The following is a 19,779-nucleotide window of genomic DNA, read 5'->3' as shown; positions in this document are numbered from 1 at the left end:
GTGTGTCACACCTGTTGCTCTAGTTGGAGGTGCGGGAGGAGTGAGGCAGAAGAGGAATGTATGCGTGTGTGACACTGACCTCTGACTCGGGCATAGCAGCAGCCACACTTAGTCAGGACTTTCCGGAACAAGTGTTGGCAGCCACAGCAGCCTCGGTGGCGGCGATGGTGATGGCGGCCCCCTTTCATGCTGTTGGACCATGAGCTGAGGTGGGCATGGCCCGCCGCTCCCGCCCCCTCAAAGTTCAAATCCCGGCAGAAACAAAAAGCAGGTCACTTTGGCCTCCTCCTTAGTCCATCAAAGAAGCCACAAAGAAATCCGGCGAGGAGGTGATAAACAGCCAAGCAAAGATTCCACTGAGCATTTTGTCCTGCTGTCTGGCTTTATCTTGTCTTTAATGTAGTGCGCTCGCCTCTGTGAACTGCCTGGTCAAATGACAGACTGCTTCAGCGAAGAGAGTCAGAGAGAGAGTAAGGGGAGGGTTGAGGATGGAGGGTGGAGTCTGCGAGCTCTCCTCACTGGCTATTCCAGGATAAGGTTCCCACTCCCCTAATTTTCTCTCTTCCTGAACGCCCCACCACCAACAAACCGCAATCGCCGCCTCCACCTCTTCTTTTCCTCTCATCTGTTTTTTTTTCTTCTCGCTCCTCACTTATACGCCGCCTCCGTCTGCTCTCATGCCGTCTATGGGGCGTCGTACATTTGCAGATGAGTTGATCCTGCTGGACAGCAAAACCCCGATTGACATTTAATATTGTGAACAGGGGAGAAGCCATGTTAGGTCGTAGGTGTTCATTTTAGGTGACATACAAGAATGCTTTGGGTTTACTGTACGGGTTCCTGTCTTTCCGGGCATTTCATGGTCAAGGGTACAACACAGCTTTTTTTCCCCCTTTGTGAGTCCATGGAGCGAGCAGTGGGGTCTCAAATTTCACAATGTGGCATTCTTTGTGTGTGTGCGCGTGCGTGTCCTGTGTCATTTGACCTGACAATTCATCATCAAGTTCAGTGACTCTCGAATGTGTTAGGACAGACAAACAAATCCCAGATGTGCTCCACGCACAAAGAGGCAAACAAGGCACTTAAGATCTGCTTTCAAGGTGCAGTATGTGATGATGACATACAAGAACAAGATTATACATTTAACAGTTTTATAATGAACCTATATCAAAAGTAGAGGTGTCAGGTGATAAAAAAATTTTTTATCGGAATTAATCGCATGACTTCAATAATTAACTCACGATTAATCACATTTTTTTTAACGTTTTAAATATACAATAAAATGTACAAAAAAGATATTTTTTCTACATTTTTATACTGAACATAAAAAATGAAAAATGTTAAAATACAAATATGGCTGCATCTTTTGGTAATTGATACAGTAATTTCATAATTCATCAAATTTAGTTAAAATTAAAAAGATGTACTGTACTGTAAAAAATTAGTGTGATGTTGATTTGTGTTGAGGTCATTTTTCTGCCACTAGATGGCATAATTGCATTTGTAAGACACTCGTGACAGCTTAGTGCATTTTTCTATTCATATTAAGAGCTATCTAATCTTTGACAGGAAGTAACTTGTGAAATTCTGCCCATTTTTAAAATTGTAAAATACCCCAGCCTCCCCAAATATATGCATGATTAACCATTAATTTATTACTGCTAAAATTTGACGTGGACGTGTCTGTTGCATTGGGACTGGAATTCCCCCAGTACAGGCTTTCCTTTCGTTCATTAACCACACATTAAGAAAAAGTGGTGACGTTAAAGGAGCTTTAAATTAACTCAAAATTAACGCTCTAATTTTGACACCCCTAATCAAAACGCTAGAACATTTTCTATATACACAAGATTTCTCTCAAATATTGTTCAAAACCTGTCTAAATAATTTGTTGGTGAGCACTTGTGGCAAATCATAGCATGATTATCACCTTAGCTACAATAATAAAAGGCCACTCTAAAATGTGCTGTTCTAATCACAAAACACAGTTCCACAAATGTTGCAAGTGGTGTTCAGGATCTGTACACAATTCCAGCAAGGCCGGCATACTCATTGGATATGTCACCTATTGAGCATGTTTGGGATGCTCTGAATCAGCGCACATGACAGCACAGCATTTCAGACTTGCAAAAAACAGGTCTATCTAGTGGTGCAGGTGCTGTATTTCAATTTTGGTAGATTTGATCATGGCACAGGCAGACAGATTCGGTACTCAGCGAACGTGTGTGGTGGACGTCATCGAATTTCATTCATAAATGTGACAACAGTGTGGGACAATCACAGATCCGTAATCAGGGGTGCAAGGCGGTCTCCAATTGCCCAAGTCACATGTGAGGCTGACAACATCACCCACAAGGAGACACTTTACAGTTCACCTATATAAACACAATTTGCGTGCACCAATCTCATGGACAGACCTCAGTGAGTCAACTTTTGCTTCTGTACTATCAAGCACTGTGTGCACCTATAGACCACCCTGATTTTAAAGAGAATATGGGGAGCCGCTTCGATTGGCCGGGAGCCAACTGCATTCCATGTCACAACAGTGCACAATGGAGCAAAGCAGTAGTCCATCTGCACTTGACAAGCAATATACCAAAAGGAAAAGAAAAAAACTCCACCCATGTACACAGTTAGACTGTGCTTTGCGCTAGGCAAATAAATAAATAATAGGGCCCAATATGTTCAGCATACAAATAATAATGCATGCGTAACAATAGACGCCCTGACAAGTAATTGGAAGCGTTGCGAGACTGCATACAGTTCAGGTTATCGCGCTGTTTGGATGATTGAGCAAAATGAAGCTGATAGTTTCCATGTTTACATGCATGCACTTTATTATGAGAATTGTGACTCATCATCTTTTGATTTAATGAAGTCATCTTGTTAATTCGCAAGCAGATAGATAGATAGAGAAGACCTGATTGTATAATCCGCAAAATCGCGGCATTAAAAACAAGGCTGGTAATGACACTTTCACGCAGCATGTGCTTTGAGATCCAATCAATGATTTGCGTTCTGCAAAAAGGAAAAAACATCATATGGCTGAATCGTGTAACTCAGTGAGTGATCGCATCTCAGCATCACGCGCGCACAGGCTGCAATCTGACAAGGCCGATAACTTTGTCTGATCGCTTCAGCAGCAAAGTCACTCGAGTTCTATGAGTTTGAGCATCATCTGGCTAAGAAGCTTATGAAAAAGGCGCTGCACATATTTGGGGAGCGCTGGCTTTATGCGGCGGTGCAAGAGCTTCCATTGCCCAGGAGTTCACTCAAAAGATGTGTTTCACTTTCATTCTTTGACTTCCAGCAGAACAACAAATTATGTCACCATTATGCTTGGTACCAAACAGTAGAGCCTTGTCGATCTAGTACTGAAATAAAAAGAGTTTAAAAAATATATATATCAATCAAAAAACAATTTATTGGCTCTATGGAAGGGCACGCAGGTCGCACAATTTGTACATCAAACAATTTTTTTTAATGGGAAAATAGGATTATAAATTTGCATACAATTTCTGAGTCCAGGATAATGCACATTAATCAACTCAGCACAATCATCTGTGTTTTGCATTGAGTGTCTTTCGTCTTGCTCCCTCCTCCTCTTCCTCGATGCATAACTGCTCAACCCTCCCCTCTCTGCTCCCAGAGAAGGAGGGGAGAGACAATTAACTTTAGAAAGGTGGCTCTTTCCTCAACACTGCAACAGCCAACCATATTTTGCTCTGCTTAGAAGTCCCTCTCCCTTTCTGGTGACAGCCACTATTCACATTTATTGAAACTTTTTAAGACTTTTTTTTTTTTTTTCAAGACTTTTTAAGAGCACGGTCAACCGTCAGACAAGTAATCGCGCCATGCCTAATCTGCATAACAACAAAACTGCAATATTTTAGTGCTCAAATAGTTTAAAAAAATAATGCTGTACATCCCAACTATACCAAAAGCATTAATATAAAAGAACAGAATTTGCTAACCTAAGCCAAGGCCCACAAAAATATCACAAAAAATGCATACACTTGTTAATTATGTACCTTCAGCCTTAGAGTGGAAGATTCATTCACTGCCAGTCCTGTGAGAAAATTTCAAAATTTTGAATACCCACATGATATAATGTTCAATAATTATATATAAACCGAATCTGCCAAATGACAGAATATAATCTCTCCTTTCTGCCGTGTCCCATTCTTTTATAATCGACAGTAGAAAATTGTAGGTTGCACAAAAATGGAGCCATTACGCCCATGGACTCTCAAATTGTGTTCTTTCATTTACAATGGGGCAATGATGTCATCTTCTGGTGGTTGAGCATCATCAGTAAAGTTGTTTCCAAGTTTGGCATTCACAGTGGAGCATCATCAGATTGTGTCCCACCTGGCCCCTTTGAAAAGAATGTAATTGACAAGTATACTTGTCAAAAGGCAGTGAATTTAATTGTATTTGATAGATGAACAATAATGTTTGATTTGAAATTGTGTTGTTTTTCCTGATCAATGTAAATCCATCCTAAGTGTTCTTTTTGTTATATAAACTACCAGAGACAAATTCCCTTGTGCATTTTCACCAATAAATAAGATTCTGATTCTGATCTACAGGATTTGCTCCAAAGCTCAAAGTGATCCAATAAAGAAGCAGCAGCAAACTAGACAATAGATACTCACATCTATTTTGAGGCCCGGGAACGACACTGGCTTTCCTCAACAAACAGATAATGATACCTCCCGATCTCCCCTGGCTCCTGCTATCTCTCAATTCTTTGCTTGTAATGGATGCTTCAAGCGCTACTGATTGAAAGACTAATATACCAGAGGGAATATCGAAGAGTGCTTCTGAACATCCTCACTTGTCTTATAATGATATGGCCTCCAAATCCGTGAGAGGAGGAGAGCAGTGTTTAGTCACAGATGCAAGATGAAGCAAAGGCAGCCAGATAATCAATGGAGGTCAAGGTTCGGCATATCCTGAATGTTAGTCAATGTAAAATCTAAAGTACAGAGAGAGTGGCTTTTTTTCCTTCTTCTTCTTCTATGCATTCAACTTCACAAATGGCATTTTATATTGAATTAACAAGCTGGCAAAGTGTGATAAGAAAAGGCACCCAGTAGGGGGCGTTAGTAGGCCTACCTGTTGCATAACAGACATCAATACTACATGTATGGTGTAGAGTTACTTAACAGTGCTTCACGTTAAAGTGCTTTAATTGTTCAAGTCATGATACGCATTCAAAACACACATAACAAGGAACTGAATCCTTGTGTACCTAATTAAATGGCCTTTTCAGTCATTTAGCATGAGGCAGTCATAAAAAATGGCAATGGAGATACACGTAAAAGCAGCCTGTACAGAAATATGGTAAAACATGTTCACGATCTTGAAGGGAAGAGGTGAGGCGCGCATTAACACCCTTTCGTCTCCCTGCTTTTATCTTCCTCTCTCCTTGACTCCCCCACGCCTTCTCTTTCCGCATGTCCCACGTCACACCACACACACAACACAAGAGAGCCCAATCCACAACAGATGATTCAGCTGTGGTGCAAGCTTATTTATGTGTGAGCTGTCTCTATGAACCTACACATCCACATTCAAAGCTTTATAAGGTGCCTTTTCCATCAGGTTACGTAACATTTATTTGGTCAGGAGACAGTCAATCACATGAAAGAAGCAGACTCAGGAATCCTGTCTAGTTAATTCAGAAATTAGCTTCTAAATACATTACACATGTATGAAAAATGCAGAAAATACGTGCAAATACTGAAACGTACGGGTTTCTAAATTTGGCTAAAACAGGTACCGGATGCACTCCCCCACCCCCTACTATATAAGAACCGAGCAGTGAGCACCTTCTTTCGCATCAGTGGTTATCACACAAAATTGTGATAGCATGTCAAATTTACAAGACGTTTATTTTCATTTTACAGGGACGTTAAGCAGGGTTTTTCCTGTGCACAACATTCAGAGGCGGCCACCTCCATCTAATTTGTTTGCCACCTCCAGCCTGAGCCACTGATGTCGCTCAACACGACGCTCCAGCTGGGTTCATTGAGCTCGGCCGGAACACATTTTAACTGCAGTTGCAGTGTTGCTCCATTATGGAGGCGCTATATCAACACCAGTGCACCGGAAAGACCTGAAGCAACAACCGAAGAAGAAACTTTTTTTTTTTTTTTTTTTTTACTTTAATGTATGGAAGAAGAAACATAATGGAGCGACCGTTGCAAACGCCCATTTCCTGGTTGCGAGGCAGAGGTGGTGTGCTCCGGCCATCGCCAAAGTAAAAACAAAAAAAACACAGGATATCCAATAAACATAATAGTGTTTTACAACAACGGTGAACTATATTTACAATTTAATATGTACTAGTGGATGATTTTTTTTTAATGATTGCAGTTCAAAAATGACAAAAATTAATGGCAACTTTGTATTCATCCATCCATCCATTTTCTTGACCGGTTATTCCTCACAAGGGTCGCGGGGGGTGCTGGAGCCTATCTCAGCTGGCACTGTGCAGTAGGCGGGGTACACCCTGGACTGGTTGCCAGCCAATCGCAGGGCACACAGAGACGAACAACCATCCACACTCACAAGCACACCTAGGGACAATTTGGAGCGCCCAATTCACCTGCCATGCATGTCTTTGGAATGTGGGAGGAGACCGGAGTACCCGGAGAAGACCCACGCGGGCACGGGGAGAACATGCAACCTCCACCCAGGAAGGCCGGAGCCTGGACTCGAACCGGAGTCCTCAGAACTGGGAGGCGGAGGTGCTAACCACTCGCCCACCGTCCCGCCCACTTTGTATTCATATAATTTCTAATTTCTAGTCCCTGATGCGGCCCATAATGGTATCGGTCACCACCATGAGTACCGATGCCTTAAAATAAGACTGGTATTGGCACGGTTACCGATATCTGGTATTGGTAGTCACCCTTCATAGTCAGGGTGATACCACCTGTGCATCAATTTGAGCCAGGAAAAACCCTGTTAAGAATAAAAACCATTTAAAATTAGCAGACTGTTTTAAAGGGTCCTATTGTTTCCAATGTGTTGCACAATATTCTGCACATGTGCTTTATTTAATAAACAAAAATATGATAGTCATAGCACAAGTGTCAGCTCAGCAGATACTTATCCACAGCGTAATTCCCCAACCCCCCACTGACATAAGCCTCTCCGCAGTCCATCAGCCAGTTGAAATCCTGCCAAAATTTGCTCAGTTAGATTTTTTTTTCCGTCTCCTATTCCCTTGTCCATTCTACTTCAGCTGCCTTTTTTTTCTCTTCCTTCATCTCCAAGCTGAGATCCAATTAAGGAAAACCGGCATCCTGGACGTGCCGACATGAGGGGGATGTTTTGGGCTTTTGGCTGACATCCCACCTAGAAGCAGCAGTCCCTGTCATGTTTCCGTCTCTGTTGACCTGAAGGTTTGTACGACTTGCAGTTTTTGCCCAATTACAGCAGTAGCAGCAGATGTTGTAGGCGTGTAGCAGGGAGTGAGTTGGGTGTGTTGCACCTATACTTCATTCCCACCATGCAGCGGCGGATCTGCACTTCAGACATGTACAACCCGCTGAGTTCTGTGCCTCAAAACATCAGAGTCTGGAAAATATTATCTACACTTGGTAGCAGAGTGTGTAGAAGATTTTCTTTCTTTATGTGGTCATTTCAAAACACAAACTCCACATTCTACAGATCAACATTCACTTTCAAATTGAATTTAAATTGTGATCGCGAAGGAGAAATGTGATGTTACTGCACTGGCACTTCCACATCACTTTTTTTATATTTTGGCCAAAATTGCCACACAAATGTCTGTCCTTCAATAGCGATGTAACGATATCCAAACATCCCTATACGATATTATCACGATTTGAAGGGCACGATATTGTGGGGAGATTGGCGATAAAAAAAAAAAAAAGTCACTGTCACGATTGGGGGGGGTGTTGGAGGCAGGACCGAAATGCAAGGGGCAACAAAAACAGGGCAAGGCAGGGATGCAAGTAAAAAAAGGGGATTTAATTCAGAAAAAAAGGTAAACAAGGTACTATGGAAAAATACAAAGTAACAAGGTCAAAAACAAACAACAGACACCTGGGCAAGATAGGCTTAGGGAGCTGATTGGTCAACACACTGGGAAGGGAAGACACACTCAGGTGGACGTGGTTAGACATAACGAGACAAGGGAAGAGACAAGGAATACATGACAAATAACCAAAAACACCAAAATAAAACAAAACCCCATCCCCACAAAACCAAAACATGACAGTCACAATATAAAAAAAAATGAGCTGATACTAAAAAAAAACACACAATATTGGCCTTTGTACATAACAGCAATGCATATAAACCACCTACAAACTGTAATAACACTTAACTCATTCAATCACAAAAACATATAAATACATTTTTAATACTTTGTCCTTCACTCCCAAAAACGTACTTATACATTTTTTTAAATGATTTTTATTTTATTTTTTAATGTTAGTGCATATCGGCTTTGATGCAACTTCTGACCTGAAGAGGTCATTTAAAGCAATGGTAATTATTACAAAAATGGCCAGCAGGTGGCAGCAGCGTATATTCTAATGCTAATTGCTGCAAACAGATACAAATTTATTATTATTATTTTTTTTCTGATGAAAGAAAACACTGCAATCTTTCTTTTGGTAAGTTCCATGTCTTTATAGCAATAGAACACAATATTCTGCGGGTCTTGCAAAATCAGTTAAAATCCAGTAAAACAGCTGGGAGCGAACAGGTTGCTTCAGTGAAAATGGCTGGGAGTGAATGAGTTAATATTGAGGCACTAACTTGCTAATGCATGCTTACATGGTGTTCCTTGCACTAAAAAACTAGTCACCTGGGGTGCTAGAACTGCACAAATCAACCAGACTTTTAACAGTTGTGCTGCTTTGAAAATTGTGACATGACGACAACGATGATATTGTGGCAGTTATAATATTGCAATATCACAATATTGCCATAATGGTTACATCCCTACCCTTCAAAAACGATCATAACGTGGATGTCAGGCTGAAAGAGACATTATTGTCTCGCGTTCTTGACCTCAGATGACTTCATTGCTGGCTCCAGTCATGTTCAAAGCCAAATAGAGAGGGTAGGTAGAGCAAAACCTCAGACAAGACAGATTTAAGAGAGTCAATTAATGAAATATGAATCCATGTTGTCATCAAGGTTACAGAAAGAATCCCGTAGGAAGTAATAGGGCTTAACACAATCCATCATTACTGCATACACACAAGTGCAGCGTGATCCTGCATGAGATAAATCTGTTTAACCTCGGGACCTTCCACTGCTATGTGATGCAGCTTCAGGTTGATCTCTGCCCATTTAAGGTCGCATGCACAGTTCATTCCCAGGGGCCTCTGGGAAAAGCACTATCCCAGCCTCTGCAAATCTTGATATAAATGATTTCATGCATGTTTTGCTCACATTACCTCACATCTATTCCAAGTATGCTGAAATATCATGTTGTATGTATGTGACAGAAACCATCATGCTCAATGAGCATAAGAGTTTTACGTTGCTTTAATTATTGATGATTTATATAGGGATTTTTTTTTATGTATTTATTTTTATTTATTTATTTATATATATATATTTTTTAACATGCTGGTTGGAGACGGCTGCTAATGGCCCGTGTCAGAAGGTCCACGTTGTTTACATGCTTGTTGTCATTATGTTTAATTTATTGACAGTGTTTATTCCATCCAACTTTAAGACATCTTTTTTTTTGACAGGAGTCACCTTGTTGCCGTGGCAAAACCGAACTTGAAGTCACTTGGCTCTATTTTCATAGACAGTGCATCCGTGCTGTGGCACAAATACAAATGCTTAGCCATGTCAATGTTAGAGAAGGGCGCTCTGATTTAAACTAACGCTAAAGTTTTGATGAGAAATTCTGTATAATAATAAGTTAAAAGTTACACCTTTGTGTAGACTATGTGGAAGCTTATTTTCAAGAGACGTGGTTCCGTTTTGGGGGTTTTCTGAGGAAAAAAAGGTGGAAAAAAAGACTTTGGTCAATTATTTAAGGAGGCTGACGATCCGATCCGATTAGTCGACTAATTGCGACTACTGTTGGTGATTAGTCGACTAGCAAAATAGTCGTTTGTGGCAGCCTTACATGAATGTACAAAGGCATTTGCAACTTGTTCCAAGAAATGATAAGCTGCCTTTTTTTAATGACACAATGAGAAAATGAAAAGTACTTTTGAGAATTTAAATTCTGATCTGAGAAAGCAAAGCAAGTGAGGAAAAACTGTAATGGCCTTTGCTGTTGCTTTTTTTTTTTTTTTTTTTTTTTTTTTTTATGTTCGTCTTCATAATAACGACACAACTGTAACCTGACACGGCCATGACACGTTGAGATTCATGGAGCTCCCGACTAAAAGGCTTTTTGAAACTACACCTACATACAACAAAATGACATTATCAATCAGATTAGAGGATGAAGGAAAGGAAAAAAATAGTTTATCAGCAAAGTTTAATGCACAAAAAACTTAACTGCGGCCAAGACAGAGGGAAAATAAATGTATAAATAAGAAGAGATATGAAAAGAAGGGGAAGAGGGAAACGTGATAGCAGATAATGAAGGGGGAAAAAAGTCCAATGATTACAAGAGCAACAGTGAGGTGTAATAATGACTGTAATTGCAAAACAAGATAAAAAAAGATTTAGATGGCTGGCGCTGTCCTGTGATTCCCCTCAAGCCACGTGAAGGCATCTTGTTTCTAACTTGTAACAGATGGCCCTTACGGCCCTACAAAGCATGGCAGAGGCTTCTCTTTTTCCACCTTTTCCACAGACAGAGAAGTAAAAAATGGAAACAACACGCTGACCTCGACGTGGCAAACCAAATCAGAGTGCAATCACACGTCCACAGTGCCACGATTTAAATTATGCTTGATGGGCGAGGAATCTATAAAGCACTGTAACCTTTGTACATGAGACCAAGCTCATTGTAAATCTCAACTTCAAGGGGAAAAGAAAATATTTCTAAATAATGTTTGTATTCTTCCTGCTGATAGTAATGTGTACAACAAACAGGCTTAGTCTGCAAATCCCAATTTAACTAAGTCAAATTTTGTGAAGGTGTTCATGGTGTTTAAACTGTACCACCATCTTTGGGCTTCAGACACATTAAATGATATAAACAATGGAATTAGAAGATTTTTTTTGTAATCATTAACTATGTTAATCCAATGTAATGGCTTTTTCACTTCAGCTATGCATATCCAAGGCATCTTACTAAAGTGTGCTGCAGTCCAGTTAAAATTGGCTTAACTGTTATGTACAATTTCACACTAGATTCTTGTACATGGCACTGGAAGCTGTAAAGTCAACAGCACTGAAAGTCTGCCTTTGTGTTCTGGAGGTCTTCCTGCCTTGCCTTTCACTTTTGAATCTAATTTCCTATCTGGAGGAAATTTGCAAAAACACTCAAGCAGAGGAAGATATCTGCAAGTGAAATAGACAATTTTCCTTTTCTCCACCTTGATTTTCACATGACATTGTAGAAGTTATTTTAACTTTCTTTCTTTCTTTTTTTCTTCTTCTAAACAAAAATTTGACTGGTTTTACCAGCCCATCCAAGATAAGAGATAAGCATCGCTGACCGCTTCCTCTGTCCCTCATACCCCGCCTCCCTTGCACCTCTTTGTGACACCAAGCACTGATTTGTGAATAATGATTCTAGATTTGTGAATAATGATGAAACTTAGCTATATTCTAATGCTAATTACTGCAAAACGGAAACAGAAATTACTTTTTTCTGATTAAAAAAAAAAAAAAAAAAGATACTTTAATCTTTCTTTTGGTAGGTTCCATGTTTTTATAGCAATAGAACACAATATTCTGTGGGCCTTGCAAAATCAGTCAAAAAACCAGTAAAACAGCCGGGAGCGAACGGGACTGCTTCTGTGAAAATGGCTGGGAGTGAATGAGTTAAGCTGTATTAATGATAGTGTATCAAAAACATGTTTGTGCATATCATGAACATCACATTATGTCCATTATATGTCCACTTTTTGAGTTCAAATGTCCCTTGCTGAAAGTGTTGTAACACTGCAACGTGGTGTTATTAATTAGCTGCCTATGGAGTTTTGCATTATTTGTTAGCATTAATCTAAGCAGACTTTCCTAAGGTGGCATTTTAAATTCACAACATGAATCTTTGTTTTATTTTTAGTTAACTTTTCAACTGTGAGTGGTACCAAACAGCTTTGAGCCTCTTTTTAGAAGAATTGTTTCCGTTAAAGTGAGATGAGTTTGAGTTTACTGCCACCATACAGCGCCCGTATCTCATGTTTATGCTTGCAAGTCAAAGCAATTAAATGACAGCTCTCAATGCATCACTGTAGTCTAATTGCGTTCTAATTCTTTTGAGCCTATGATGTTACAGCCACTGATAATTTTAAAATGCCAGTGGGGCGGACACCGTTTATATGTCCAAAAGTGGATACGTATGGACAAAGGACGCTGCCTGATCATTCACACTGCACTTGACCACCATCAGAAAGTCACGGCTGTTTAAATCCAAAATTCAAGCATGGCTAAATCAAGAGCTCTTGACAAGACAGTTATCCAACCATTGGCCAAGCTGCAATTCATATGTGCAGCTCGAGTGATTGAGTGGTGGCCTTTTACAGCCTTGACATGTCACATAAAGACGAAAAGCTGAGCTCAAAAGTTTTGTTGGTTCTGACCGGTTAGGTGAGCGCCGATGTTTGGACAAACAGTGTGGGTTGGGGGTGTTCGACACGCTTGCTGGAGTTTTCAGGTCTTACCTGTTCCTTCTCTGGGCTGCTCCCAATCCTGACCCTCGGGCTCCCACCGGCCTTGGACTAGCCCCCTTTCCTCTTCGCTTGATGGGAGGTCCGACTCAGCGCCTTCCACGAGCTGCACACAGAGATGCCTTTGTCAGATGGAGCCCTGCGCTGTTGGAGGAAGTCTCGCTAAGAGTGCAGAGTGATTACGGTCACGTAACCACAAAAATCCAACTGTTGCGCTTGTATTTTTCCATAATGCCCTGCATGGCTTTTCTCCATGAGCAACAATTCTGTGGAAATTGTTGAGGGCCTCCCTTTGCCACAGTCCTCAAGCAGAGGTTTCAGTCTATAAAACCTAACAGCACCAGAACTCAGTGTTATGTAGCGATGGTTGCTTGCAGATAAGCTTTTAGTACAGTACTAAATTAAACATTGTTCTAAAAGAAGAAAAATTCAATACCAGGCTGTGTCTGGATAGTAATTTAATTCCTCACAATCATTTTGATGTCATTATGTTCACGTAATGAATTTAAAAGTAATATGTCTCCTTACAGTTGTAAAGAACTATATTTGGAATGTTCCATCAGACGCCACATTTCAGGTTCATTGTAGACTTTAGATCAGGCATGGGCAAATGACTGATCATTTACCGTGGTTTTAAAAAGTCAAGGTTTAAATAACTGCTAATACTGGCTGTCACGAGTAACAGGCTCTTTTTTCCTTTTTTTCCAGGGGATATCAAAGCAGGACTGGATTGGCTGCTGTTGAGTAAATGATTGAAATTACTTGCCTCCAATTAACTTTTATTCTCCTCTGCTATCTGAGAGGGAAGGAGGAGGGGGAGGTTAGGCAAAAGAGGTGCATTACAGTTCTACAGATGCCTTTCTTATTGATGAATGTGCATTGTCCTTAAAAAGAAAAAAAAAAACGTGGTGCCAGTGTTTACTAGTTAGCCCCAAGGACAACGTGAGTAGCCTGCAGGTCTGTTGTAAAAAAAAATAAAAAAAAATAAATATCTCACTAGTGAGGGTTCACTGTGACTAAGAAGAATTAAAACAGAAGAAGAATGTTAAAATTCCATCCATCCATCCATTTTCTTGACCGCTTATTCCTCACAAGGGTCGCGGGGGGTGCTGGTGCCTATCTCAGCTGGCTCTGGGCAGTAGGCGGGGGACACCCTGGACTGGTTGCCAGCCAATCGCAGATTTATTTATTTATTCATTTATTTATTTATCTTAACACAGTACACATTTGTGTACCAAATATTAAATATTGTTTCAAAATGAATTAGTGTAGATTATTCTCAGAGGGGAAAATGTTTTTATTAATTTTTTATTTACTAAATATATATATATATATATATATATATATATATATATATATATATATATATATATATATATATATATATATATATATATTTATTTTTTATTTTTTTTAATTTTTTTTAAAGGAAATTATTAGAGCTGTAATTTGAATATAGTGATATTTTTGCATTTATCATACTGTCAGAATCTAATATTGGCCCATGCCTGGTCCAGATTATCCACAGGCGTGAGTGCGCATGTGAACGGGTTGTTTGTCTATAAGCGCCTTTTGAATGGCTGGCGACCAGTTCAAGATGTACCTTGCCTCTCACCCAAAGTCAACTGGGTTAGGCTCCAGTTTACTTGTGACCCAGATGAGAACATGTATCGAAAATGGATGGACAACTGCCATATGCAAATGCGATAAACCCTCCCATTAATTACTAAAGAAAGGTCATGATAATAAAATAATGCCATTCCAGGTATTTTGTTGAGGCAAATAAAGTTCATTAGATGATGAACAATTAATCAGTCAAATACACAAATGGGGCAGAAGCATATCCACTGTCAGTTGTAGCTCACATATGCACTCACATTCACCACATTGAGACGCTATATAGACACATTTAAATACGCATGTTTGTGGACTGTGGGAATAAAACCAAAGTACCCACAAAAACTCAAGAAGATGTCAACAACATGCCCCATCACAAGTTGCCAACTGAACTCACCCACTGTTGGTTGGGCATTGCCACAGAAGTAAGCATGTCAGCCATGGCTCCCAACATCTGGTCAGTGCGTCCCTGATTCTTCTGATTCTTCATTCTTGCCAACTCAGATTGACCTCCAAGTCACACTCCTTCGGTGTGCCTTTTGTCCTTCGCCTCCTCGTCCTGCAGCTTTTTTGTCTTCGCAGTGAATGGAGCCTGTGAGCGGCAGACTTCATGCGAAGGAATGGTTGCTTCTGGATGAGGATCAGGGGATGTGCACTTGCGCAGGAGCTCTTGTTCCATCCACTGTGCACATGTGTAACACGAGCCCTAGTACAGCTTATAATAAAAAGCTCCTGTGCAAACACGCATGCAAGATTTATTCGGGCCTCCTTGCTCGGTCTTCCTCTGCGTCTGGAGCCTCTTGTCAAGTTTGCTGACAAACTGTCCTGTCCTTGTCGAAATGTCCAAGTGGTGAGCCGAGACTCATCACCCTCCCTGGAATCCTCCTGGCTAGTTCTTCATTGGCTGCACAAGATCACCCCCCCCCCCCCCCCCCCCAAAAAAAAAAACCTCCTCCCCTTCATCTTCCATTATTTTTCATGACATGGATTCCTCACTGAGTATCATAATAGCTTCATTTGTGCTGCATGTCTTCTTGTCTTTCTTTGAAGAATACCTCCACATCATCTCTCCCTCTCCACAAATGTGTCCAAGTCTCAGCCAGTGACACATGGAGCGTGTAAGCTGTAGGGGCCAGCCCCAAATAAGGTATGAACACACGGCCCCTGAAGCGCATCTATTTATGAGGCTATCATCAGTTGTACCAAGATCTATACTCACCTCCTTAAAATGTACACAAGATTAGAGAGTTGATGAGCAGCTCACTATTTCTTGATGCTACTTAACAAAAAATAAAATTGGATGAAGTCCGTCTGTTCAGAAGTGTTCCGGAAATTTGGACATTTTGTTTTAAAGTTAATTGTCTTTATTTGTAGAGTCAATCCTCACCGTGGTTACTCTAAGAGAAGTCCATTAAATTTGTGAGTTAATCAACTCTCGCTACTCTTGTCAATTAAGCGTTTTTTCCAAAGAAGGATGTTCATCGCACTTCCAATAAATCCTTTGGATATGATAAGTCACATATTTCAGAATAAGAATACATTTCAGTTTAGGGCTGTCAAAATGAAAGTGTTAACTTTGGAGACTAATTAAACATTTTAAAATTAAACGTTTAAAACAAAAAGAATATATATATATATATATATATATATATATATATATATATATATATATATATATATATATATATATATATATATATATATATATACATATATATATATATATATATATATATACATAGCAGACCCCATGCTGAAATGCTTCTTGCTTGAGCTGCTATTGTTCTACATTTTTCAGGCGATTACCCTCATCTGTGACAGGTCAAGTTATTCTTGTGACTTCTGATACTTTGAAACATCCCAGAGGCGAGATGTGATCAATTATACCTTCTCCCTGAGTATAAATCACCAATTTCAGTCAAGTTCACAAGTTCATATTTTACTCTTTGGTCAATTGAAATAAAAACATTCTGATCCCCACTAGATCAGATCAAGTCGCTGCAGTAGGTTTGCCCTGTACAGGCTGAACGGGCCCCAAATTGCTGCTTTATTCCAAGTGGTATAATCGTGTCCTTAAGCCGAGCACAAACATCTACTTCTCATCGTAATAACTTTCCCGCAATAGCCTTAAATGTCCTTGCCCATCATGAATGCGGGTAGTTTCTTTGTCCTTACTGAATAACTCTACTTGAGTTGATTCCCTTAGGATCCAAACGCAGACAGGGATTCTTTTACATGGAAAAGTCTGAGTTAAGTGCTGGTAACAGTCCTGGACAAAGTGCCAACAGTCTAATATTAGCTGAGCACATGGCCGTATAGAGAATCACTCACCAAGCAGGCTAAACATAGTGCTGTGTTTCCCAAGCTTCCCTCCGACGTTTTCTTCTCTCACACTGACCTCTGCTGGGTGGAATTGTGCCTGGCGAGGGAGTCACACTTGAGAAATGGGAATCCAGGGGAGGGGGGGTGTCCAAATATGGCTGGCCCTAGAACAAGTGTCAAATAAAAGGTTTATTAATAAATTTGTATGGCGGTAAATGTTTGTGAGCCAAGTTACGCTCTTGTTTTAAAAAGTTATATTACCAATGCTTTCATTTCCCCTCTCAATAGCAAATGGCAGTAAGCACCCAATTATTCTCAATGTCCCCAAAACATTGCTTGATAGCAACTCAATTATTGTGATCAGTAGTGTCATCAAAGAGTGTCTGATAGACAATGGGAGGAAGTTGTTTTTGTTCAGGTTTGTGAACTTTTTATGTTGAAGGTTTCATGCTTGATTAGTGACTTTGCTGCTTTGCCAGTCTAAAAAAAAAAACTAAACTTTCTGGCCTTCAAAAAAATCCCACACATAATCTGAAACACACATACACACAATCTGTATATTTTGAAGTGTAGTTGTTGTAAAATTAAATAATTGGGCAGACAGACACAATTTAGCTTTCACAATTTATTTAGCTTGCGGCAAAGAATGTGTCCAGTCTTTTTTTCTTTTTTTTCCCCCTCGGGTATGATGCAAGTCAATAAAGGAGGCAAACTATTTTGTATGTATACTTTTTGTGTTGCTGTGTCGTCATCAAAACATGTATTATGTAAGGTTAACAGTAATGATTCTTGCTTTTGTACTTAAGCATGTTCCAGAGGCTGTACTTTTTCCACTTTTACATACATAAATTGAATCAATACTTCCACTGTTATCAGTCTTTTTTACACAATTATAAGTACTTGTACTTAAGTACAAACTATAAGTTCATAATTTGCCACAGATGAGCATGATTCACTGAAGTTCTGCATTTCACTTTTTGACCTCAGGGAGGCAGACATCCTCTATCGGGGATGTGCTGCACAACCGCAGCGGCAGGGGCATGAACAAGGTCGCGAGGTAACGCAGCAGGGTTAATCTGTTTACATGCACCCTTTAAAGCATGTGATTGAGGCCCTGATGCTTTGAATTAACTTGTTAATGTGATGTTCTTGCCCACATTCAAGTCAGCAGCTCAGAAGCATAAAAAGGCCGCATGGTAACCCAAACCACACGTTGAAAAATGATAACAAATATGAATCTTGAGGTGGCTTCCTGTGCGAATTGCAATTCGCTGTATTCACAAAGTATGCTAAACCTGTTGGTGTCACCTTTGGACGAAACATAAATCAGCCGTTTTCGCTGCAGGAAACAAGATTTCTGAAGGTGTGACAGCTTGAGAAAATGTGTATTTTGAAACCTGCCATACTAACCTGCAGCTACATGTTAAACTTACAGGCAACATTATTTTTAGAGAGGAGACATAGAGAGGGAATTTGATGTCTTTGACGCCTTTTCCATTGTAGTCCATAACATAAAAAAAAATAAAATAAAAAAATAATAATAAAAAAACAGCATAAGGCATCATCAAGCTATGTACAATAGAAGGTACACTATAAACATTAATTTTTCTTTTAAAGCTCAGAAACAGGGTAAAGGCGGCAGCAGTGTAGTAACATTGAACATAATAACTTAAATGTACCAAATAAGATAATTTAAGGAAATAGAAATAATGTATAATAGGGCTGCATGATACTGGAAAAAAATGATATTGCGATTTTTTGGGGGGTCTGCGATATAAAAAATGGAAGAATTTTCACCAGATGACTTGAATAACGCTTTGGAAAGAATTTGTTTAACTAACCATGACACTATTGTATTCATATAAATGGACAGCTTTTTATATAGCGCTTGGGTGCCCAGATCGATTTACAATGTTAAACGCGCATTGCATTTGGTCTCCGTTGTAATGAATGGGGGTAATTTTTTCAAATCTAATTTTTGTTTTAGGAATGTAGCAAATACCAAAAAAGTATTGTACTGTACTGTGCGGTGACTGATTAGCAGAAGGGAGGAGGGGAGCGTGAGAGGAAGCTTGCTCTTTATGAAGGAAAACAAACATTTGCTTGCTCTAACAAAAAAAAAAAAAAAGACAGAAAAATATCGCACGTTTTGTGATGTGGCTATCGCGCAAGCGCACATCACAATCGCGATGTTCAAACGATAAATCTGGTTATACATTGTATAACCAGCCTGAATGCCAGATCATAAGGTCTCTTTTAAAAGTAGTTAAGGAACCACTTGTTTACATTTTGTTTGACAGTTTGTTCTATTGCACAGCTGCTGGAAGTAATAGTAATAATTTTGTTCGATTTTGTTCGATATTTTTATTTATTTATACATTTATTTGTTTCTGTAATTATTTTTGCAAATCATTTGAGTATAATCAATTAATTCTTCTTATTCTTCCCAGTTTTTTCACGGTTGCCTTTATTTTATATCACCATTGTCAGGCAGAAAACTGTCTTTTTTTTTTTTTTTTTTCTTTTAATAGTTTTAAAGAAACAAGGATTCTGTCCAATGCCGGCATTATGAAGTCAAGGCCTACAGGTTTTAAGGACAGATGCCCTTCCTAACTCCAACCCTCCCTATCCAGCTTGCCACAGAAATTCCATGTGTTTCCAAGCACGTTTGTGTATCCCATGCGTGTCATCTCTGTCATGGGAGTAATTACCACCCACGGCCCCCTGGCTTAGTGCAACACCAAGAGTGAGTTTGTTTGTCCCACCAAATGGATTTGCATGGGAAAACAAAACCAAGACACTAGTTACTCCCAATACATCGTCGAGCTGGGAAGTGACTGAGTTAAATTGGACAGTTTGAAGTTTGCTCTGATGACACAACAGACGGGCCGAGGTGGCTGTCGATGGACTGAGAGAGCTGTGGAGACTAGTGAGAAAAATGAACGAGAGCAAGAAAGAGGGGAGTGATGGGGGTGGAGTTGCTAGACTACCTCAGCAGACTGTGACGGGAGCAAGGGTTGCCACTGTCTGT

The 19,779-nt window shown here is 39.8% G+C and overlaps 1 protein-coding gene across 3 annotated transcripts in view; it reads right to left on the bottom strand.

Annotated features, from left to right (window-relative positions):
• arhgef25a (Rho guanine nucleotide exchange factor (GEF) 25a) overlaps positions 1–15,036 on the bottom strand; it is a 55,155-nt gene extending 40,119 nt beyond the window's left edge. The window contains exons 1-2 of one of the 3 annotated variants that reach the window (XM_077512978.1): positions 14,824–15,036; positions 12,804–12,915 (exon numbers count right to left, since the gene is read on the bottom strand). In XM_077512978.1, the coding sequence (XP_077369104.1) occupies positions 12,804–12,915; positions 14,824–14,916 (205 nt within the window). In that variant the 5' untranslated portion in view covers positions 14,917–15,036. Of the gene's footprint in view, positions 1–79; positions 459–12,803; positions 12,916–14,823 lie in introns of those variants that run through there. The other 2 variants (XM_077512977.1, XM_077512979.1) reach the window with 2 other exon arrangements.
• Between the last annotated feature and the right edge of the window lie 4,743 nt (positions 15,037–19,779).

This window comes from Festucalex cinctus, chromosome 2 (assembly GCF_051991245.1).
Source record: "Festucalex cinctus isolate MCC-2025b chromosome 2, RoL_Fcin_1.0, whole genome shotgun sequence".
Classification (NCBI taxonomy): domain Eukaryota; kingdom Metazoa; phylum Chordata; class Actinopteri; order Syngnathiformes; family Syngnathidae; genus Festucalex; species Festucalex cinctus.
The sequence above is the reverse complement of the archived record's forward strand: the minus strand, read 5'-3'. Positions and strand labels throughout refer to the sequence as shown.